The sequence below is a fragment of the Dendrobium catenatum genome, unplaced genomic scaffold, assembly GCF_001605985.2.
Source record: "Dendrobium catenatum unplaced genomic scaffold, ASM160598v2 fragScaff_scaffold_1400, whole genome shotgun sequence".
In the NCBI taxonomy this organism is placed as follows: Eukaryota; Viridiplantae; Streptophyta; class Magnoliopsida; order Asparagales; family Orchidaceae; genus Dendrobium; species Dendrobium catenatum.
In genome coordinates this window covers 1,518,377-1,543,838 of record NW_021319862.1, presented here as the reverse complement: position 1 = coordinate 1,543,838, position 25,462 = coordinate 1,518,377, and the positions used below count along the sequence as shown (strand labels likewise).

General features: G+C 36.1%; 3 protein-coding genes across 3 annotated transcripts in view; 2 read left to right on the top strand and 1 right to left on the bottom strand.

The window, feature by feature from the left end:
• On the top strand, positions 1 to 1,130 carry LOC110113853. Its single transcript, XM_020846559.2, has 3 exons — positions 1 to 482; positions 651 to 769; positions 846 to 1,130. The coding sequence occupies exons 1-3, from the start codon at positions 198 to 200 to the stop codon at positions 991 to 993; spliced, it is 552 nt and encodes a 183-aa protein (XP_020702218.1). The 5' UTR covers positions 1 to 197; the 3' UTR covers positions 994 to 1,130.
• Positions 1,131 to 9,467: 8,337 nt separating this feature from the next.
• Positions 9,468 to 10,491, top strand: LOC110113855 (zinc-finger homeodomain protein 8). Its single transcript, XM_020846562.2, has one exon. The coding sequence runs from the start codon at positions 9,630 to 9,632 to the stop codon at positions 10,227 to 10,229; it is 600 nt and encodes a 199-aa protein (XP_020702221.1). The 5' UTR covers positions 9,468 to 9,629; the 3' UTR covers positions 10,230 to 10,491.
• Positions 10,492 to 14,037: 3,546 nt separating this feature from the next.
• The window catches only part of LOC110113850 (ABC transporter D family member 1), a gene marked incomplete at its 5' end in the record, with an annotated part of 34,436 nt that continues 23,011 nt past the window's right edge, over positions 14,038 to 25,462 (bottom strand). The window contains 6 exons of the mRNA XM_020846557.2: positions 14,038 to 14,733; positions 14,922 to 15,000; positions 15,098 to 15,150; positions 15,233 to 15,387; positions 20,426 to 20,653; positions 20,735 to 20,896. Coding sequence (XP_020702216.2) covers positions 14,638 to 14,733; positions 14,922 to 15,000; positions 15,098 to 15,150; positions 15,233 to 15,387; positions 20,426 to 20,653; positions 20,735 to 20,896 — 773 coding nt within the window. The remainder of the gene's footprint in view (positions 14,734 to 14,921; positions 15,001 to 15,097; positions 15,151 to 15,232; positions 15,388 to 20,425; positions 20,654 to 20,734; positions 20,897 to 25,462) is intronic.

Genomic DNA, 25,462 nt, shown 5'->3' with positions numbered 1-25,462 from the left:
AGTTCATGAGAATAGTACTCGATGCGCTCGACGATTCCTCCTTTCTCCCCGTGAACCTGTCATCTTTTCTTCCACTATTTCCTCATTTTCTTCCTTTCTTTTAATTCCCGGCTGTCAGCCGCTTAAGAAGAGAGAGACTCCTGCCATCTCGAAGAGGTACTTTTCTGGCAGAAAGTTGCTAGATTTCTTCCAAAGCTATGAACTTTGAGAAGAAAGTAAGGGAAGGAGAGAGTGGCAGCGAAGCAGCCTTTGGTTGTCGGAGGAGGGTGATGGCGGTTGTTGACGGCGGAGCTCCGGCGAAGCAAGCCATGATGTGGGCTCTTACCCACGTATCCAACAAGGGAGACATCCTCACTCTCCTCCGCGTTATTCCACACTCTGATCACTCTCCCTCTTCTTCTTCCTCCTCCTCTAAGAAAGAGGAACGGGCTCGCCTTCTTGTCAGCTCTCTTGCCTCCCTCTGTAAAGCCTGCCGCCCTGAGGTAATATTAGAAAGTATTAATTTACAATTATCCCCTTAATTAAGTTAGCAGAAAACAAATGATTTTGTTTTTCAATGTTTGCAACACATTATTCCCTTAAAATTAAACTGAAATTTGTTTCTCTGTTTAATCTTTTTCTGATGCTAACGTCCTGACTAAATATATCAGGTGGAAGTAGAAGCTCTAGTGATCCGAGGACACAAGCTCGCTACTGTACTCAGTCAAGTCAAGAAGTTGGAGATCTCTGTTCTTGTTTTAAGCCAAACAAAGCCTTCACTTCTGTCATGGTAAGAACAAAGAGATATAAAATGAGAAATGTATCATTTTGAGTAGATTTGAAAATGTTCTCTGTCCTTAATGCAGCCTCATGATGAGCAGAAAGGAAAATTTTGTGGAACAGTGCATTGAGAAGGCAGAGTGCTTGGCCATGGCTGTGAGTAAGCAGAGCAATGGGATTGGGGGTTACTTGGTGAGCACCAGATGTCAGAGAAACTTCTGGCTTTTGGCTTGAGATATTTCGCTTCACAAGATAAAAACACTGTGCAAAGTAAAAACCAGCAGCTTTTCTTACCATTACCAAGAAGTTTTAATGTCGATAAAAGATGTTTATTATTATTATTAACAAGTTACTGCGTGTTTTTTTGTTGATCACAGCATTGATAAATCTCTCGTTAATGTGTCAAATTTTCAGGAAATTATTCGATGCGGACATAAGATCTAGAGATGCATTCGGATACTGCGTATTTTATGCTTAAGCTCTGCGTATTTACTGAGTATATACTACATATTGCAGTAAATAAGCATCAAATATTTAGTTGTGAGTATTTGTTATTTATTTGCTGTGTATTTACAAATACGCAGAGTGTAAGCAGAACGTACGCAAAGTGCAAGTAGAGCGTAGGCAAAGCGTACGCAGTGCATCCAGTAATCCGGACGCATCTCTAGATCCGATGCCCGCTCACCTAATAATTTCCCCAAACTTTATGTCTCTGTTATGTTGCTTGGTTTGTGCTGCATGCAGGATCTGCAGTTTTATAGCTAAGGTCCCATATCTTCATGTTTTTTTTTTTTTTAAATGATAATTTTATCTGCTCAATGTCCAAAAAAAAAAGTATTTTAAGATAGTAGAATACAAGAATTGAATTTTTGGTGTTTCGTTAACTTAATTTTTTTTAAGTAAAGATATATTTTAAATCTTGATGCTAAGTGTACGCAATTCATATTTGAACCCAATGGCATCATATGTTTTATAAATATTAGGAGGATTTATATACATATTATTAAATTGTTCTGCATTTATATAACTAATACTTAAATCTCTATATTAATTTATATAACATAAGAAGTGCCACTAATATTAACACTCTAATCTATACTATTTGTGGGTCATATGTCATTTGTTTGTAGTTCCATGCTTGTCGTATGTTAGTCATCAACCTAATGTATGTTGCCCAACGCGCATCTTTGTTAGCCAATCGTCGTCCTCCAATCAACCTTTTTTTGAAAAGAATGCCAGTTGCCCGTCTTTTGTCATTCATCCACCTAATACTCGTCATTAATTTGTAGGTTTTCACCATTTGTTAGTTGCATGTGATCATCCAATGTCTACTATGGCCTTGTGCTCACCTTACCTCAATTGCTCATGACCTATTGCCCATTGATCCTCACTCAATCATTAAATGGCCACCATATGAGGGTCTTTCAACGTCCATTAATTTCTCACCATTGGTAGAACCACCCTTCTTTAATCGTCTATCCTCTTTAATTATTTTTCATCCTTTAGCATTCACCAATACCCATTATCATTGTTTGACATCAATTATTGTTCAACACCTACTATCCCTAATGCTTATCATGACTTAGGCTTCGTTTGGGACGACATTTTTATTGCTTTCTAAAACGGAGTTTTAGTACAAAAATAAAAAAATTTGTATTAAAACTCCGTTTTAGAAAGCAGTAAAAAAGCCGTCCCAAACGATGCCTTAATGTTTGTTATTGTCTAATAGATGTCATTTGTCATCACTCAACATTTATCATTGTTTAGTGTCCCTTGTTGCCTGACACCAGGATTGTGTTCCTTACAGTTGTTGGATGACCCATAGCCCCTTATGTTAAGCATTCAGTATCGACCGATTCTTCTTTACAACCCCTTTCTTTTTAAATCATTACTTTCATGATCAGTTATGGCACTACAACAGCTCTAGTCATCTATCAAGTCTATGTCATTTATTAAATATGGTTACTTGTTGATTTTAGGTCACATATGCACCTTATAATTAATCAATGACTTGGAAGTTATGTGCAACTAAATTTGGCAAGTCATTGTATTTAGTTTGTATACTCTAAGAGATCTATACATTCTCAGGGTCATATGTACAACGAATCCAAGCCGCCAAATCTCTCCTTCACTTAAGATAATAACTATTCTAACTATCTCTAAATTATCCATAGACTTTAAGTCAGTTATCCATAAACTTGAGGCATGTAATATGTATTTTTATTAAAAATGAATATATTTCTTTTTTTTAGGGGTTATTTATTTGAAGGACAGAGTAGAACGAGGTTTCGTTTAGGATGATTTTTTTAATACTTTCTAATTAAAGTATTTTTTAGTACAAAAAAAAATTAAAATTAAAATTTTTGTATTAGAAAACTACTCAAAAAATAGTAAAAAAGATATCTCAAATAAAACCTCAGTATGGAGGTTTTGAAATTTTAAGAGTTAGGTTATAAGTAAAAATAAGTACAAATTTAAATTTGAAAGAACTTTGAATGTATCCATTAGCCTTTTTTTAGCTTGTTTGGATAAATATTTCCCTTTCAATTAATTTTGAGCTTCTCCATAATATTTTGAACTAGAGAAATTATTGTATTTATGCAAAAAAAAAAAAAAAAATCTATCAAGTATGATTTTTGGTAGAATGAAATGTTGATAGTGTAAAATGAAGTATTGAAAATATCTAAAAAATGCTCTCACCCGTTAATAAGTTACTCCAGACTTTGAATTTATTCTCTATAATGAATTTTTGGCTTGTGATGATGCTTTCATTATAGAGACATGTCATTTGCATTTGCTTTATTACTATATTTTGGGCATAATTAAGGATTATGGAGATTATTTTATTTGGATTTGACGTATTCTCCTAGATGTACAATGAAGTCTCCTCATATTCCGGCTTTTGGTCTATACGAATTATAACTCATTATTGCGGCTGTCATTTCCAATTATAGTCATCTTTTGGAGATCCTCTTTATTTTATTTTATATTATTCAAGGATATGAGGTGATGTGGTGCATGAGAATTGGCTGCAGGACATAGCATCCGCAGATAATAATTTTCCTTATTTTATAGCTTTGTTGTCGTATTCATTTGATTCTTTTATTGGACTCCCTTTCATATAGGGTTGCAACAGAGAAGCTGCTCGGGCTCGACGAGGGAGCTAACGAGCCCATGAGTCGAGTTCAAACAGGATTTTGAGCTTTATAGACTTATCGAGCTCAAGTTTCGAACATCCCTTTGCTCGACTCGAGTACTCATCGAGCGGCTCACGGATCTCGGACTCTGAGGAGGAACGACGGAACGAAGACTCAACACGGGACACAGGATCGAAGTTCGGACTCGACGGTAGAACAGCGGAACGGAATCGCAGGCGGACAGAAGACGATAAGACAGATGCGAGATCGGAGCTCGAACTCAACGATCGAGCAGCTTGCCTAGTTGTTTTTCCTAGCAAGTCTAGCTCAAGCTCGAGTCGAGTTTGTGCTCCGTATTTGGCAGTCAAACTAGGCTTGAACGTTTCTTGACTCGACCTCAACTCAACTCGTTTGCATCCCTACATCCATATAAAAATTTATTGGTGGCTTCTTCAAATAAAAAAAAAAAAGCAAACCAATAATTTGAGTCAGAGTACCTTTTTTAAGTTTTTTTTTTTTTTTTGAAGAAATTTAATTCTTTGATATTAAATATATATATATATATATATATATATATATCATAATAGATAATAAATTTTATCTATAAACAAATCAATAAAATATTACACATTAAAAGTAAATGAAAATTTTGTCGAATTAATAATAATCCAAAAAATGCCTAAAAAATAAGTTGAAAAAGAAAACTAATATAGCTATGGTATATAATCAAAAAATTATCTTAACTGGACACGAATCTCGAAGCAAAATCAAGATTTGAAGCTTCAAAGATTAAATCAGAGACCATCTGAACTCCAATTTCAGCAAACTTATAGTCGAATTGAACATCTCAGAAATACGAACTCAACGACACCAAATTCGACCCAATCCAAGCTTAAATGGGTCCAAATCGAAGACTCAAAGCATCTTTGGAAGGTTCAAACCATAATTTGGATTACCAAATGGTTTCCAAACTTGACATGCTTATAGTCGAATCGAGCGACTTGATGAGACAAATCCAATGATCCCAAGATTGACAAATTCTGATATCATTAAGACATTCAAATGCTCAACGAACGGTCAACGATCAAGGAATTCAACATCGGTCGTCCAGTCAAACTACTCTCAATTTACCCTTGATCTTCCTCCTATTTATTGGTCATGCAACTCTTAGAAAACTATAATTAGACCCATCATTTTTCATAGACGGGACATCCAAAAGGGGGAAAAATGAGGCTCAAATAAGAAGAGAAGTAAGAAAATGAAGAGAAGCAAGCGACTCCTCCTCGATCACCGTCAGAGTTCCACCCGGCAGCCGACCGACGTTGGAGTTCTGCTCGATCGCCAGCTAACGTCGAAATTAAGCAAAAAAGCAAGAAGAAAAAAAGAGACTCATCCTCAACCACCGTCGAACTTTGACCCAACAGCGATCGACGCCATATTTCTACCCAACGCTAGACTTCCACCCGTCGTTGTATTTCTACCTGACGCCGGACTTATGCCCATCATTAGACTTTTGCTTGTCCCCGGACTTTTTCCTGTTGCCGGACTTCTGCTTGACAGCCAACTGATGGCAATTTTTCTGCCCAGGCACATACTAACACTAGACTTTTGCACAACCTCCAATTGATGTCGGACCTCCGTCATCCTCCAACTAAGGTCTGTCCGACTATGGTCGTCTACGATCATTCCTTCCTCCATCGCTAGATAACGATCCTTCTGACCTCCGTTGCCCGCCGACTACGATCCTTTCTATCTCTGCGCAACGGTCTTTCTGACCTCCATCACCCACCGACTATGGTCCTTCCAACCAAACAAACACGTCAACAGTAATTATCTGTATTCCCACCATGTTATGTACTTCATATGATGTACATCAAGCCAAGACCTCCCCCCCCCCAAGGAAGGTTCTCATTTGTAATCGACTGCAAATAATAATGAATTTATTCAAGCTGGGGTTGGCCCCGTGATTTTTTCTCTTTTCAAGATTTTCCATGTAAAAATCTTGATGTCTCTTATAAATGATGCACCCTCTCTTTTTATCTGATTGCATGCTGGATCTTCGTACAAAACTAAGACATTAAACTTTATATTTCTCTACCGCCACAAATATTCCATGATGCAACAAGCTCATATTGGTCTGTTTGTTCAAATTTTTTATTATCAACCAAGATATTTGTGTGAGTGTTTGCCTAAGTTCGCCTAAATATAAAAGATAATAATAATAATTCGGGTTTGATATATGAGGTGGTACCGTAACAATATGACGTTACACTTGAATCAAATACTAAGCCAGGCATAGCTATCTTGGTCTATCAATTAAGATGGTTTAAATTCGAATCTCAAATATGTGATGTATAAATAAAATTGTTTTAATTGATGTAAATGTTCAAAAATAAATGAATAAATAAATGGGCCCGCATTGCCAAATCATTAGGCGTGCCCCCAATTCTTGTCATCCGCATCACTCGTCTCCACGTTAACAGTGTGGACCCGTGTCTCCGTCGTGTCAGCAATACGTCCAAGTGATCCGCCGTCCGATTTTCATCTGACGGTAGTTGTATAAGTACTTTCAACTTGTTGGCTCCGCAACTTTCTGGAATTACCGGTCACGACAGGTGGTGTTTAGTAGCTCCTAGCTGCAAAACAAAGCAATTAACGAATGAGTGTCCAACACGTCATCCCTATCCACATCACACGAAGCCTCCACTCGCAACAGGCAATAATCGGTTCTTACATGCCACGTGTCAAGAAACACGTGATATGCCTGTTAGTGCTATAATTTTTTTAAGATATTAGAAGACACTACTTTTTTTTTTGGAAATTTGGGGCAAAAGCCCATAAATTACTATAAGAAGATTGCAAGTAAAAAAAGAAATTCCAACATAAGAACAACAAAACTCTTATGAAGGAAAAAGTCCAAAAAACCCCAACTATACCACCCATAATTTTACATCAAAAAAACTATAAGATCCAAAATGGTAGTAAGTAAGGAGATCCAAAAAGACTCCCGCCAGATGAAAAGATGACCCTGATCCTCGGCACGGGCACATAGAAATCCAAAACCTGCACAGAGAAAAACAGAAACTGCTCCCGGGCGAAGCAGGCTGCACTCATTAGAGGATATAATCTCCTAAGTTTTTACTACTCTTTATCATTAGAGGTTCTTACAAAATGCATCACTATGGGGAGGATTTCTTTCACTCACCACATACTCTACATTATGCTGATAATTTATCTTGAAAAATCATGAAAATTTGCAAAAAAAGATTTTATCTTCTTGATATCCATGTTACGACCAATTATTGATGGCTTGAGCATAAAATATAATAATAAAAAATTAAGGATTTCTGAGAAAATTAAATGCAAATTCATACACATATCACATAATAATAAATTTTTAGAGGAAAAAATATTGAGGCCTAGTTTGGGACGGCTTTCTCACTACTTCTTAAAGCAACTTTCTTATACAAAAAATTAATTTTTGTATTAAAAAATTGCTTTAAGAAGCAGTAAAAAAGCCATCTCAAACGAAACTTAATAATGACATTTTGGTGGCACATTTGCATTAAATGTTGTTATTCGACTTAAAAGCAAGTGTTGGTCACTTAAAGTTGAAATACCAATTTGTTTTAAATTTCCTTTTTTTTTTGGAAAAATTAAATGTCCATAATTATATATTAGTTAAAATTCAAATTATGATAAAATAAGATATATCTTGTTGCGTGCTAGAATATACGCGGCAGCAGAGTTGGAAAATATTCGTCTTAGCGTTGCACGAGTATTCCACTCACAAACAGAAAAAGAGAAATGAACAATAGAGTTTTTCGAGGAAAATCCAAAAATAGAAAAAACCACGGGGCCTCGCCCAGTTGTAAAGTTCCACTAATGTTTGTATGAAGTACAAAAGTTGATCCGTCTTACAAATCAAGACGATCAATTTACAATCAACTTCTCACAAAGTTACAAAGTTATGCAAATTCCCGGCGTTTCCCGAAAATCCAGCAGAGTTCCGGCGTCTTCAGGCCGCAGGAAGAGCTCCGGCGGTGGTTGAGGAGGAGCTTCTTCCTTCTCCTCCTTCTCTTCTCCTTCTCTCTCTTCACTTGAGTCCCCTTTGTGTAGAATGAGGGCTCTATTTATAGTTTTTCTGGAGTGGCATAGCCCGTAAATAGGCGTGAGATCATCAAGGGCGAATTGGGAGTGGTTTGAATGAACGGCCGATATTTAATCCTACAATCGTGCACCGTTCGTTGGACATTTGAAGGTCTTAATGATGTCGGAATTGATGTTGGACTCGTTAGATTCGTCTCGTCGAGCCGCTCGATTCGAGAATAATCTCGTTAAAATCGGAGACCGTTTGGTAACTCAAATTGCGGTTTGAATCTTCCAACAGCGCTTCGGGTCCTTGATTCGGACTCATTTGGGCTCGGATTGGGTCTAATTTGGTGTCGTTGGATTCGTATTTCCGAGACGCTCAGTTTGACTGTAAGCTCGCTGAAATCGGCGTTCATATGATCTCGAATTTAATTTTTGAAGTTTCCGAACTGATTTTGCCTCGAGATCCGTGCCCAATCAAGATAATTTCATGATGATGTATCATATCTAAAATACAATAGCTCGAAAATAATGAAAGAGTAGACAAACATATTTAATGCTCACAATGGTGGTAAATATAAATGTTAGAAATAAAAAAAAAAAAAAAAAAAAAAAAAAAAAAAAAAAAAAACATTTTGTCACTTAATTGCATATACAATATTTAAATTTTATATATTTATAAAATTAACATCCAATCGTATTCATTTGTAATAATATAATTTAAAGTTAGGAAAGCATTACATACTTGTTACTCAAATGTTTCATTTTCAATAAACTCTCAACAACCTGGTCATAATATGTGCAAAAACATGAATTTATTAATTTATTTTTTAAGCAAAAAAATTAGAATGTGTAAATAAAATAAATTTGAGAGGTACTAAGAAAATAATACATGTATAAACACTACAAAACCTAGAAAGAGATAAAGAGAAAAAAATTAAAAACTTAATTATTGTTTGGATTTCATAAACAGTGCTATCTATATTCAGTAAAATTCAATAATATAAAGAAGTAAAATTATTTAAAATGTTTACAACTTTTTTTGAGAATATTTAGGTCAATTAAGTCAAACACATATGTACACATCACATATCTAAGATTTAAATTCAAGACCTTCTGATTAATAGTCAAAACTTCTAACCAACAAAATAAGATGATCTTTTTTTTTTGGAACGTGATATCCCCCGCTGCCATCCCTGAAAGGGGGCTTGATGTCATGACTAATCCTCAGCTAACCTAAAAGATGTGCTCGCCCCAAAAACCTCTTGGCCCACACTAGATTGAACCTCACTAGCTTAAGAGTCGCTGCCGCTTGAGAGGAATCAAGCACAAATTAGCGATTCCCAACTATACTCGCCCACCAACCAAACTAAACAAAAATGGGTGAATAAGATGATCTTCATAAAATATTTACATCCAAATCTACATTCGAAGTCCCAAGCCAACTTTTTTTTTTGCAGTGCTTCCTCTCCCGCGACATCCAACATTTGTTCATGTAAAATTCAGATAATGGGACCCTATCGTGCAAAAATTCCCGAGCATCTCCGGGCACAAATAGCTCACTTAGAACCCCTAATCTCTTGTCCTCTTTTAAGAGAATATAGAAGTGGGAAATACAAGGAAATAGGAACATAAAGAGAAATGGACTTCAGCTTGGTCTCCTACATCCCCTGTCCGGCGTCGGAGGAGCTCACCGGTGGAATATACCGCGAATGCCTGAAGAACCACGCCGCCGCCATGGGCGGTCAAGCCTTCGACGGCTGCGGAGAGTTCATGCCTGGATTCAAAGCCGAAACACTCAAGTGCGCGGTCTGTGGCTGCCACCGCAATTTCCACCGGCGAGAAATCTCTCCGGGCCATTCTTCTTTTGTAATCCATTCTCCGGCGCCAGTCGCCTTCTTCCCCCCTCCTGATCCCCCATTCCACACCTTTTTACCGCCGGAATCACCGGTGAGAAGGGAATCAGAGACGCCGCCGAGAAGACAAGAGGGTTTCATTCGAAAGCGATATCGCACCAAGTTCACGACAGAGCAGAAGGAGAAGATGCGGATCTTCGCGGAGAAGCTCGGATGGCGGATCCAGAAGCACGACTACGAGGCTCTCGAGAAGTTTTGTATCCAGATCGGCGTCAAGCGCCATGTTCTCAAGGTTTGGATGCACAATCACAAGAATAATTTCTCATCTCCTTCCGGCGGCGAACGCGACGCCAACTCGCCGCCGCCGCCGTTCATCCGGGTCTGATCCGAATCCGGTGATTCCCGGCGATTCTGCATAATTCGCTTTCACGGCTATATCGTTATTTCGTTAATGAAGCTAGTTAGTAAGATTCTGATACGGAGACTTCCGGTTTAGACCGATGTTTTCTGGGCCGGCATTTGGATGAATCCCGCCGGTTTAGGTCCGGTTTAATGTTAATATTTGTTTTTTCCTAGAAATGTATTAATTATTCTCTGAATTGGAGCAGATCATGATGCTGTGTAGGTTTGTGATTATAATAATTTATCAACGATGAAATTATTTCTAATAATTAAATATAAATATTATTTAATGAGATTTATAGGGATTTGTGGGGGCGTAGGCCGATAGCGACGAGGGGGGGATTGCATATTTATGGCTGCACCCCCGCAGCTGGACCGCCATACTCGGAAACGGGAAACGGGAAACGGGAACGAAGTGTTACAGGAATATTCGTTAGTGTTATATATGATATAATAAATTTATGTTATATTAATTTTAATATAAATTAAAAAATTTTAAAGTCTATTATGAATTAGTTTATATTAGAATATTGTAAAAAATGTTTTTATATAAATTAATTGCAATATACGAAGAATCAATTAAAATTTATATTATATTTATTTTCTAAATTTTTTTTTCCAAAGAAAGATAAAAGACTTTTGCGGAAACTTTATTGTGGGGACTGCGGAGTGTAATAATTGTGCCAATTGAAGGGAGCATCTCGGTTCCCTGGAGGACAAGATCTTCTATGCACTATTGGTGCATAGGAATAACGTTGGTTGGTGTTTTATAGTCGTTGGATTTGCTTTAATATTGGCGTGCACATGGAAAAGGATTGGACTCATAATTTCTAACTTCTGTCGAATATAAATTCAAAAGCCAATCTTAGAGCTAGCTATAACTAGCTTTGGTTTTGCGAAGAGAATCCGAATCCAAATTGTTCTGGTATTCGTCATGAAAGATTAAAATTATTTTTAATTATATTAAATGATTATTTTGATCCTTCAAAATTAAAAGATGAAAAATCAAAATGATCATTTAATAGTATTAAAGATTATTTTGATATTTCATAACGAGTTAATATATCATTTTAATTTGTTTCTCTTTAATTTTAGTTTTATAGACGGTTGGTGAAATAAATGAAATTTTAAGAGAATATAGAGGATTAGAATTAAGGTGGAGTCTTAAGAGGACAAAATGTTTAGAATTAAAGGGTAGACAAGTTATAATTTTTTTTAAAATATACATATAAATTATTCTGATATTCTTCCTCGTATAATAGCTTTATTTTAGAGCACAATGCTATTTAATTTACAAATGATTTGGTGTAATATGCTTCTAAGTTGGTGCATATTATTTATATTTTTAACATATTTTATTGCAAATGATATGAATTTCTTATACAAATTATCCAAAATTTCAATGTATTTACAAGTTTTTCATTGTGTTTGGTTTATCATGATATCTTAAAATCCTTTTCTATATTCCCAAATCAAGCTTAAATCATGGAGAAAGAGAAGTGAGAGAAAGAGAGGGGCTATAGAGAGAAAGCTAAACAGTTAATCAACTATAGATATGAAACTATTTTACTACTTTATTTTTTTTAGTAATTTTAGTGTCTTGTTTGGTATCTCAAAATATATTATTTGATAATGATTCTCTATAATTTTTTTTATTAGATTTTTATCCATGAATTTATAATATACTTCTACATGTGTCTTCAAACATGTTGGGATTCTTGGGAGGAAGAAAAAGCTCCTCGACCTTCTTGGAAGAGAGAGAGAGAGAGGCAGGGAGGAGAGCACTTCAATTTTTTTTATTCCTTTCAATCAGGGGTATCTATTACAACTACATATATGCTTATATATAGAAAAAGACATTGATATGATGTCTTGAAGAACGACTAATTTAAAATTGGACCAATTCTAGCAATATCAACTTTGATCTAGAGTTTACAAACAACGAAAAAGAAATTTAACAATCTCCACCTACATCACATGAACCCAAGCCTACTGGGATTCGACCACCTCGTTAGGCTACTTCCGTGCTTTATGACCTGATCACCAGCAACCGTGACCAAGATCCTGCCTTGTACGGAATCCACCATCCAGCCCTGCTTCTGCTTCTGTGGCCAATTGCACTCCAAAGCCTGTCTTCCCCTCCCGCACGCAAATCCAATCCATGCTCGTGAGCTCGCTCCAGACTTTCGCATCGAGAGTACAGTGTGATGTGTGTCCCATGGAACCCAGTCCTGATACCTAGCCTTCGACCTCACGGATGTGGTTTGATCCCTCACCTTGCGCTCCTCCAAACTGCGCCCCTTACATTCCCATGCAACCTGAGCTCTGTGCCCTTCCCGTGCGTCGCCCGCGGCAACCAATGCTAACCCTTTCGCTACACCAACGCGAGACACCATCATGGCCCCTCACCCTATGCCCTAGCATTCTTGCGCGTATTATCCTTTTGCTTCACTAGCTAGTGAGCCCTACATCTTCCGCGATCGCGATCCAAGAACCATAATAGCCTCCACAGCTTCAAAATGAACCAGCCCCGCCTCCATGTCTAAATGTACTCGCCCTGCTTCATGAAGCCCCTGCACCCCCCCTCTCCGAATTCGATCATAACTCTACGCCATCACTTGTGTCTGTCACTTGTGCAAACAAACCTACACTCATCCGTCTGTCACACTAAACCCGATTACATGGAACGTCTGCTGCATCTACGCCTCAAGTAATATGTAGCACCCACGACCCCTCCGTCTCGTTGGGACGTGCCCGTTTGGTGTGCTTGCTTCTAACCAAACACCTATGTTCATTTTTTACCTGCGCCTCAAGGCCAGTCCAAGTCTGATCACACCCTGCTTAAAGTGTCTCCCACACTTTCTCATGCTACCGCGACTTCAATTCGCTCCAGACCCCTTGTGTCCACATGACTTCTCCTACACCAACACCCATGTCTGACCTCGCTTTATTGATTACAAAACACATTCCTTCTCCTTCCTCGTGATCACCACCACCATGCTCTCATACTAGTTTGTTAGAATTCTTGGGAAACATATAAAAAATATATTATTATTGAAATAAAGGTATAAGATTAATTCTAAAAAATATATACTCACAATACTAGTTATAGATAACAGGATCATAAGACTAATTACATATTAAATTTCGCTCAAGGACCTAATGAATGTTTAATTTAAAGAATATCATAAATCAAACTCTAAATATATAATATCTTTCCAAATAATCGGAAAGTATATTATTCAAGCTAAAGCACTTCTATGGAGCTTATCATAATTAAAACATCTTCCATTAATATTTAAGAAATTATTACAAGGAATTTCCCATTTTTGTACTTGTACAAGGCGTCAATATAAAGTGAAAAAAGAAAATAAGCTATTTTGGATACCCTAAATGTAGAAATTATTAAGTGCGATCACAAGACGGTCCAAAGACGAATCAGGATGCGCCACATCACTCTGTTACACAGCGACACACAGCAAAAAGTGACATAACGCATCCTAATTCGTCTCTGGATGACTTCTGATGACCGCACATAATAATTTCGCCAAACAACGAAAATGCAACAAGGTTGAGGTATCAATATAAAGTAAACTCTAGAATACTTAAAACTCTCAAGGATCCAATTATTCTTTAGTACTGTAGAATAAGATAAACTCTAAAATTTCGCTCAAGGATCCAGTTACATCAAACCAAGCTTCAAGCACCAATTATATGCCCTCTAAAAGATTAAAAAAAAAAAGAAAAGCATAAAAAAAATGAATTGCAATAAAAAAAAAAACACAGAGGCAAAGCTTAAAAGATACAATAAAATAATACACTGAACTGTCAAGTTACATGAAACAATTTCCAGAAATGGATGAACTAAACTATTGATCAAACAACTTCACCGTAAATTAAGCAATATCCTCGTAAATACAAGTAGCATATAGATACAGCTGGGGAAATTCCCATGCAACACGTGTTAGAATATAATATTGGAGAAAAAATAAAAGAAATTAAATTATTTCTTATATAGATATAAATGGAGTGAAATCTAGAAATGCCAGTGAAATATCAACCAACTAAGCTATACACCATTCCTAACTTTGTATACAGTTCTTAAGATTTTTTGAGTCCTGATGCTTTCTTACAAATCACCGGAAAAATTGAATGCTGCAGCCGAATCTGTAGCCTCCCATAGTATAATACTATGCCAAGACTCAGATCTCCTTCCAGCATTAGGCATTCCAATAATAGTTAATTAAAAAACTCCTGTGAGAGCCACATTCAAATATGCAGAGAACCGAAGCTTCCACATTTGATGGTACAACCTGCCTTGTCATTATTGCTTTATCTGGTGATTAATATCGGGTATAATAAATTTGGATTGTTTAAATCCAAGTATTAAGTCAAGCATCTTCACTGATGATTGAACATAATTTCCATTTACCCTCACCATCAATCATCCTCAACTCCATGGAATGGAATGGAATTAAAGCAGGCCGCTGCAAAAATAACAAAACAGAGATGAGAAAAAGTAGAAAAGGGATCATTGTCGAATAAGAAAGTAATAATTTGCTATTTTACTGCTTCTTAAAGCAGTTTTTAAGTACAAAATTTTTTAATTTTTGTACTGAAAAACTGCTTTAAGAAGCAGAAGGAAAGCCGTCCCAAAGTAAGCCTTAGTGCATACTTGAGAAGATGTGATAACCGTTATGCCCATTTCCTTTGCTAGCTTGTACAGGTGTTCCTCGATGTCTACACTTGTGGCACTGAAGATAGAGAAAAGAAACAGGAACATCATTGTTGGCTTCAAAAATTGAAATGCGTTACGATTGAAGAAGCTACTAAGCTTGAATGAGAAGTTACTTGGTGCACTCATCGAGGATGCCGAATTTAGGATGATGGAAAAATAGACGAGCCTGAAAAAATAATGATAAGTTGATAAATATATAAAAAAAAGAGTGAATTTTAACAGAACGCTGCACGGTCTTCTCAACTCACCATGCCTAGCCTTTGCTGTTCTCCGAGTGAAAGAACGTCTTCCCAGTTGGGGCTGGAATCCCAACCTTCTCTGTCAAGAAGATAAACTAATCGCACACTCTCGAGAATGGACTTCAAGCGTGAATCAAGAAGATGAGAAAGGTTTGACGAGTCACCTACATGTGGTGTGTTGTAAGAGAAAGAATGAAGTTAGAGAACATAGAACAATCCATGCATGTATATACGCCACGATAAATAATGTCCTATCACATCCTCAAGTGCTAACCTTCAAATTTTTTTTTTAAAATATTTGATGTTCGGCAATTTACAAAAACATAAATGAATACAGAATAGAAACCGCCTGATGAAAACTAGTATTTCTTCAAGTGGTTAAGATCTGGACCCAAGAGTGTCTTACCTTCATGTGGGTAGTTTTTTTGCTGTTATAGTAGAAAAAGTAGCCAGTAAAAAGCTGTTTGCTCGTATAAAAATACTGCACAGATTCTTACCTGTTTTTTTTTCCCCTTGAATTATCTCAAGACAAAGCATTCTTTTTAAGAAAGAAAAATAGAAATTATGAAAAAAAATAGCATTTAAAAAGTCCTATGAGCAAAAAGAATAAACCATAAGCCGTCTCAAACAAAACCCAAAGGATAACTGATAGGATATTCCTAGTAGGGATAATTAAAATAAATTTTTGCTAACCTAATGTGTTGAATGATCATGGAACCCATAACTCAACAAATTTTGATAGAAAATCTTGAGCACACGGATTAACCGTTCTGACTATTAAATTGTTCATTTTATGGCTTTTAGATTGCAATATGTGTGCCTCCTCATCCTCTTTTAGCAATAGACCACTATTAGAGATTCCCTCCCCCCCCCCGATCGTCTCCTTCAACGACGCCACCCCAAGCTCCAACTCCGGACCCAGTCGTAACCCTAGCCAGCTACCTCTGTTCTTCAACTCTTGTAAGAACGCCGACCTGACTCCCGCTGTCGACCACCTCAGAACACAAGCCCGAGCAAGTCGTCGACTCCAGCTGATCTCCAGTCGCCAACTTCAATTGCTCCGACCAAACTCTTGTCGTGCCCTAACCGACCCGACCAAGCTCGTCGCTAACCAGATCCCTCCGTCGGCCAACCCGACCACCGCCAATGTCGACCCCTCCGATTGCAGCCGTGTCCTAGCCCGACGCCCGTGCGTGGCCTCCGCCTCCCTACCCGATCGGGCTCCCCTCCCTCTATTTGTGTGTGTGTATATAATAATAATAATAATAATAATAATAATACTAAAAAGAAAAAGGGAAAGGCAATCGACAACAAATCGTCGGCAACTAATCTGCAACCAACCATCGTCAATTGGAGCTTCTAAAAACCAATTCTCCTCTGTATCCGATTTCCAAGTACATATCTTCTCATAATTTTTCTCTTGCCCATAAGACTTCCTTACAAATATCAATTCTAATTCCATCACAATAAAATCTATTTGAGGCACTTGGGAACAAGAATTAGAAGAATATAATAAGAGAAGAGATGAATGCTTTGAAAAAAATAAATCACTTGGGAGAATGTTGAACTACCAAATGGGAAGAAAATGATAAGATACAAATATATATTTTTGTTCTATTAAATATAGAGCAAATAGAAGATTGGCAAGGTATAAAGAGAGAATAGAAGCCAAAAGTACATTTAGTCATAAGAAATGATTGCTAAAAATTTTTTATTCATGTTACGAAAATGAATATAAAACATATCTTAAGTTCTCTTACAACTAATTATGGATAATCTATACAACAACATGATGCGATAAATGCTTTCCTACGTGAGAATGTTTTAAGAGTTTATATGGATCCACTACTTGGATTTGAGATTCTTTCAAAAAAAAAAAGTATGCAAATTAAAAAGAAAAATCTCTATATGGCCTTAAGTAATCTTTAAGAGCATGGTTCAATAATAAATTTATAAAAGTCATGAATAAAGCTGAATACAAATAAAACCAAACAAATCATATCCTCATCTTAAAACAATTCACTGATGATAAAATCTTAATTCTTATAATATTGATGATATAATTCTCAGAGATGACAAAAGAGAAAATACATCTCGCAAGAAAAAGATTATTGAAAATTTTTTAACTAAAGAGTTAAGAAAATTGAAATACTCCCTGGGAATAGAAGTTATTCAATCATAACAAGAAATATTTCACTCTAAGAAAATGTCATAGATTTACAAAAGCCACGAATAAGCTAAAAATACAAATAAAACTATAAATTCACATCTTAAAATAATTCACTGATGATAAAATCTCAATTCTCATCATATATATTGGTGATATAATGTCACAGATGATGAAACTAGAGAAAAAGAGTCTCTCAGAAAAAAAGATTGCTAAAAAACTTGAGATAAAAAGCTAAGTAAATTCAAATCTCTCTTGGGAATAGAAGTTGTTCAATCAAAAAAAGAAATATTTCACTCTCAACAAAAATATGTCATAGAACTACACAAATAAACAAAGAAGAGATAAAAGTAAATATGAAATAATATAAAAAATTAGTTGAAAAAATTAATTATCTCACACAGGTCTAGACACCGCATTGCAGTTAGTTTAATTAGACAATTAATGCATAAATCAAAGAAGTCTCACCTTCAAGCTACTTATACAATCCTCAGTTACCATAAACCAAGTCTTGATAAAGAAATTTTCTACGAAAAGCATGATACTTTACAAATTGAAGGGTATATTGATGCAAACTATGCATGATATATCATCATTGAATAGAACATCCATGATTGAATAATATATAGTTTTTGGTGAGAATATCATAAAATGGTGCAAAAAACAACTTGTTTAAAGATCTAGAATTTAGAGACATTGCCTAAAAAATCTGTTAAATTTTGATAGATCCATTTTGAAAAATTTAATCAAATGAGAAGGGCCCAGAAAAGATATATTGTGATAATAAATGTCATTGATATTATAATATGATCATACCAAGTATGCGGAGGTGAATAGATATTTCATAAATGAAGAAACTAAAAAATGGCCTAATTTGCACTCCATATGTGCCAACAAAAAAAATCTAATAGACATTCTCACCAAAGTCACCAAAGTACTCTACAACCCTACGTTTAAAAATATTATAAGCAACCTCGGAAAAGTAGATTTATATCATTCAATTTGAGGGGGAGTGTTGAAAGATCATCAGACTCACAAGTCAACCAATCTTAGTATAGAGATTCTTGAGCATACGGATTAAGGGTTCTAACTATTAGATCAAACTTTAGATTGAAATCCGTGTGTCTTCTCTTCCTCTTCTAGCCGTCGGCCTCTCTTGGGGACTTATTTTTCCTTTCTTTTTAAAAGAAATAACTTATTTTCCATGTAAGACTTTAGGAGAAGTTTGTATATACTTCCACACATTGTATAAAACGAAGCAATTAAAATCTTAGTTTTTTTCTACTTTTCGACGCAATATATTAGCTAGAGTGAATTGGAATAATTGTTAACTTGAATTGAATATAAATCACGATCCAATTATGGGCACGTTTAGAGTGGTTACAATTCTCCGTAAAAATAGCTATAAAATTATTGTAGGAAAAAGTAACTTTTATGGAGATTTGTTATTTCCAAAATTTACCTCGGAACTTAGTTCGTTAAAACTCCCTCGCCGAATAAGAAAAGCGAGCGGAGGCCGGGGCCGAATTTTCGGAGCCCACACTTTGAAAAGTAGAGCAACACTTTTTATGCCCATCACATTTTAGTAGATTTGATTGTAAAAAGCTACATATCACCACAAGAATTTCGAAAAATAGAAAAAATTTATAGACAAAGAGTGTGACAGCTATCCAGAAAAAAATATTTTGTGAAAGAGCTATCCCAAATGAACTCTAAATGAAACATGTCTAACACCTAATCAAAATCCATTGCAACTCGGCCATAGGCCTGAAGATAGAAAAAAAATTCTAAATCCATTGCAACAAATCCCCCATATAGGTCTCATTAAGTTAAAACTCTACAGTAATATTACTTCCACATTAAAGAAAAAAAAATGGCGTTCCCTACTAGTAAAAAAAAAAATATTGAATTATCTAAAAGTGATTGCATGAATAATTTTAATCAAGTTTAACACAATATGGGTTTCAACAAGTGTGCAAATTTCAACTTACTAAGTGTTTTTTTTTTTTTTGGATTCGTAATTATCATTTCTTGTAGCTTGAATTATCATTAAATTGTTTTTTTTTTTTTTCATATTTTTGAATCCCTCAAAAGTAATGCGTTATTAAAATTACAGTTTTATGAATTGCAAAAATTTGTGCTAGTGCTACATAATTTCAACACCTCATGATTGGTCTGCATAAGAAATCCTAGACTTTAAAATGTTCGGCATCACAACCACAAGAGATGATATTCATGGTTATGCATAGGGCAGCATTGCCTTCCTCTTCCCTCCCCAAGACAATTCATCGCTTGTATATTACAAGTTTAATCCCTCACTTGTGCCCTTTCCATTACTATAGTGAAAGCAAAGCTTTCTTGGACCGTCTCCCTACCTTGTTTAATCAATCATGCCTTCATCTTGCAACTTTACATCCATAGCTTTAACCTTTCGTGGAACCATCATCACGCTAAAGGTTTAGATATGCTATGGAGCCAAAACATTATAGTACATTGCTATTTAACTTTCCCAACAAATTAGCCAACCTTTCCAGGCTAACAATAGACAATAGACTGGCCTAATGTAATATCTCCAGGGTATCCTATAACTCACCCATAACACCAAACTTTTAATTGTTCCCTATAAACTTAAAATTGAATGTTCCATACATTATGAACCATCCCTATAGTTGCACAGTTCTCAGGCAACACTTTTCTTTCCCAAGAAAAGCACCCTCTAGAACTGCTGAATTGAGTTTAAGGTTAAGTTTAGACAAAGACGTTACGTGCGAGGAATTCATTGTCATTATCAGCATAACGTATTAGTGCTTCATGATAATCCTATCTATAAGTTACAGGCCATGACCAATTTCAATCATCCAATTAAAGCATTAAAGTGATCCATAAAGAGATGCATGGAATGCAAAATTGTGTCCTCTTCCAGGTATATACCCCAACTATTGCATGAGAATTTAATTCTTACAATTCTTCTTTTAATAGCACATAGAAAGAATTAAAAAGGGAAGATAAAAATATTATCAACAGCAATGACATACCTGTCCTCCGCATCGCTTCCTCCACATCCTCACGAGAAAGTGGGTAGATAATTTGATCCCTTAAAGTTCCCAAACAAGTATAGGGCCTCTGAGGAACACAAAACAGGCCACATTTTGGTTGCACCCCCTTATTGACATTCTGTGATGGTTTCACAAGTCTTCCACTTACAACGGGCCACAAACCCCGAAGTATTCTAAAGATGGAACTTTTACCACTTCCATTAGGCCCTTAAAAATAATAAGACATGAAGCAGCAATGTCAAACACGTTCTCACTTAAAGCAAACGAGAATGAGTTTAGATCATTTACCAGTAACAAGAAGGCTTTCCCCTTGCACAACATCACAAGTTAACTTTGCAGCCAACAGCTTCTGCGCTGGCGTAATGACATCAACGTTGGAGAAGGAAATACTATCTTGTTTGGGAAGAACATTCACTTCAAAGGATACAGAAACAGCAGGTAGAGATATATCTGTAGAACAGTGAAAAGCTCCATAAACACCTTCAGAACATCAAATGGCCCCCCAAAAAAAAAAACAAACGCTAAAAAATAATTCAACGCAAAGTGCTTGATCCCCAATCAAAGCAAATCACAAGCTTCAAAAATTTTCATTTACCCGCACTTATTAGCGAGAAGGTACAGGAAGGTTCAGATATTTTGTAAATTAATATAACGCTAAATTGCACATGTATGCATTACAATATAAACAAGAAAACAATCTTTGCAACTATTTACAGATATAGATTGATTCATATTTTATTATTTATATTTATAGCATGGAGCAAATGACAATATCAAATCATGATTTTACAAAGTCTAGGGTAGTACAGGCAAATGATAACAAAAAATTTAAACTACTTAAACGGAACTGTCCAATGCTTCCATACATATATCAAGAATAAGACTGAAGAATAAAAATAAAGTTGTACCAAAAGCATGCTTAAGCGACCATAAAACAAAAAACAATCATGCCTTCATTGCCGGCCTTCCCTTGTTGTTGATATTCTATCTATAACCAATGTAGCCTTCATTGTTGCCCTACTTGATATAACCTTCATCGCAACCCTTTGCCACCGCAAGTCTGAAGAAGATTTCTCCCAAATTTTGGCCAAATGAAGGACTCTATGGTGCACCAAGGAAGAGGAAACCTCCAAAATATGCAACATTCCTATCGCTTAAATGGGAAGAGTTACCTGTGGTCTCAATTTGTGAAGACCTACTTGAAAGGAAAAGGAAAGATGAATCACCTCTTTGGGGTAGGACTAAAATAAGGAGATTATAATTTTTGGGCATTAGATGAAGCAAACTCCATGATTATGTCATGGCCATGGAATCCATAACTCCAGATATTAGTGATACTTTCATGTTCCTATTTACTGCAGAGGACATATGGGATGCCACAAGGCAAACCTTCTCAAAAGCTTGGGATTCTACTCAAGTCTTTGAAATTAAGGTTAAGGTGGGAAGCACAAAACAAGAAAGCAAGATCGTGACTGAATATGTTACTTTCCTTCAAGGCTTGTGGCAAGAACTTGATCACTACAAATGTATAGAGACCAAGTGTCCAGAAGATGTTGCTATCTGTTAGACCGGCCCAAGGGGGGGCCAGCTGAACCGTTCCCTAGTGGACCGATTTTTGTCTACAGGCGGAGGGCCCAAGGGGGGCGGCTAAGTAGATGAGACCCACACAATAATTAAGCATTGTATTTGAGGAAAATTTCAAATTAGGGGTTGTTTAGGTATCAAACTTTTTATTTAATTAGCCTTGTCTTGCTAGGGTTAGGGGATCTTGAATTTGAATCTAAATTTGGAATCTCTTGTATGGTGCTTAGGCTCTAGTCTTTGGCTAGAGATTTGGAGAGTTGGTTCTTCCTCTCGAATTGAAGATCCCTGTATCTTGTGCCCTTTTTTTTCTTTCTATTAGTGAATTTCAAGTATTTTTCTCTCAGATTTTCTACGGTATTTATAAAAATCTATTATGTTTTGAAACTTCTGTATTATTGGTGGCTATTTCCTAGCACTATCCTGAAAAGCTTTATTGAGAAATATAGAGTGTATGACTTTTTTGCTGGATTAAATGTAGAGTTTGACCAAGATAGCGTTCAGATCATTGGCAAAGAGGAGATACCTTCACTTAATGAAGCCCTTTTTCCCATTCATGCTGAGGAAAGCTGACGAGGGCAATGATGGAACCAAAGGCTATTAATGGTGCAACAATGATTACACCCAAAAAAGGCGATATGAAATGAAAGAGTTAAGGATTCACAAAATTTAAAGACAAATACTCCATTTGGTGCAATTATTGAAAGAAACCAAAACAAACAAAAGAGACCTGCTATATGTTACATGAAAAGCCCCAAAATAAGGAGTAGAATCAAAGAAGTGACGACTCGACCTTGGTGATCTCAAGGTCAATGGCGACATGAGTTGCTCAGGAACGAATGAATCCAGGGGGAACTAAATCACCTTTCAGCCTTTTATCAATGTGACCTCGGTGACCGGGCCGGACTCCGGCTAAATACGACCGGGACAACATGAAATCATAGAATGCATCCTAAAAGACCCACCCTGGGCCAGCCCACTAGGGTATAAAGTCAAAGTATTGGCCCGGAAGATATTGATAAGGGATATCATAAGCTAACACTATAACAAGAAAGCCCAACTCAGAAAAGCAGTACAGCTTTTAGATAGCTCAACGAAGAAGATATTGATAAGCTAAAACAACTCCTGTCATCCCTTTGGAAAATCACATGCATCTTATTTTCTCGCACTTTCAAATAAGTTTCCTATATCCATTAGATTAAATGTCTCTAGAAATCATTTGAAAGGATTATGGATCATTGCCTCAGGAGCCACAGATCACATGACACACTTAATTACCCACTTCAAGAACTACACTCATTGCTCGAGTGATAAGAAAATCACCATTGCTGATAGTACTTTTACCACAGTAGCAATCCAATGAGACATATCATTATCTCCCTCTCTCTCTAAAAAATGTGCTCCACATATCTCAATTATCCACAAATCTAATTTCATACAAAAACTTATCAGTGACCATAACTGTTAAGTCCTATTTAACCCTACTTGTTTATTTCAAGATCAAGGATCGGGGAAGAAGATTGGACTTACTAAGGAGAAAGATGGATTATACTACCTAGAAGAGCTGAGCAAATCCATCTTTATCAATAATTACTATTTTATGTTATCCTTATTTAATAAAGAATCTACTGTTTGGCTTCATCAGATTAGGACATCCATCTTTTGATGTTTTAAAAAGCATGTATCCAAAACTTTTTTATGAGTTGAAAAATAAATCCTTTCATTGTGAAACTTGTGAGTTAGCCAAACATAAACAAGTTTTTTTTCCAAACAAAAATGAGAGATGTCATTCTCCCTTCCACCTTATTCATAGTCATATCTGAGGATCCTAAAAAATCCATAACATTTCGGGGTCTGATGGTTTGTATCCTTTATTGACAACTGCACTCGAGTATCTTTAATCTTTCTCATCAAAAATAAATTCGATGTTAGCACTATCCTCCCTATTTTTCACACATTGATATAGAACCAATTCAAGGTAAAAAATTTCTTTCCGACAACGCCAAATATTACTTTAACTAAACCTTATCCTCCTGATTTCAAAAGGAATGTGTCATTCATGAGTCTTCTTGCATTCATACTCCACAACAAAAAGAAGTTGCAGCAAGTCCACCCATGCACTTCTATTCCACCACAATTTACCCAAATCTTAATAGGTGGGAACCCTTCTGATTTCCATATATCTCATAAGCAACCTTCAACAACCTTGGGACCAAAAATATTAATGGATATTATATATCCTCTTTTTATCCTGAATTCTGAACACATAAAAACCTCACAACCAGAATCTTTGGGTGCACTGCCTATGTTCACATTCACAATCATTATAGAAGAAAATTAGATCCAAGAGCACTGAAATATATCTTTGTCGGATATTCATCCACCCATAGAAGTTATAAGTGTTATCACCCATCCACCAAGAAAACCCTTGTATATGTTGACGTTACCTTTGACAAATAAAAATCCTATTTCACCAAACCTCATCTTCAGGGGGAGATTGAAACTAAGGAAGACGAGGAAAGTGAGCTTGCCCCTCTTAACCTTCTAGCTTCACCTCAAACCAATCAATCTAAACCTGAAATTAAAGCTAGGGAAACTGAGAACAAAGCTATTATGGATAACATGAGGTTTGAAATAGCATACTCCATGTGTACTACTCCAAATTATGCTCAAGAGCAGATCCAAAAATCTGAACCATCTCCTGAAATTGAAGTAAATACAAGTTTACCAAAAAAATCTCCCATGTATCCCATAACCAACTTTGTATCATTCCATAACTTCTCACTTTCATACAAAAAATTTTTAATCACACTAAATGATATTCATATTCCTAATAATATTTTTGAGACTTTATCTGATGAAAATTGAAAAAGTGCAATGAAACATGAAATGTAAGCCCTAGAGAAGAACAATACATGGGAGATCACTGACCTACCACTAGGAAAACGACAACCGACTGCAAATGAGTGTTCTCTGTGAAATATAAAGTTGATGGTACACTGTAAAGGTATAAAACAATATTGGTAGCAAAAGGGTACACTCATACTTAAGACATTGACTACCAAGAAACTTTTGCACCATTGGCCAAGATGAACACCGCGAGGATCATGCTCTCACTAGCAGCTAATTATAACTATCATCTGGAACAGCTAGATGTCAAAAATATATTTGTACATCGGAACTTGGAAGAAGAAATATTTATAGAGATTTCACTATGATTCAAAAAAAATCTTGGAGGTGACAAAGTGTGTAGGTTAAAAAAGACACTATATGAGCTAAAGCAATCACTTAGAGCTTGATTTAAAAGATTCTCAAAAGTTATGCTACTTAATGGATATCGACAAACTAAGAGGACTATATGATGAGGACATCAGCAGGAGATTTCGGCGCGTTTATCAGAGGAGACACCGGAGATCAACGGCTACGATCAGGAAC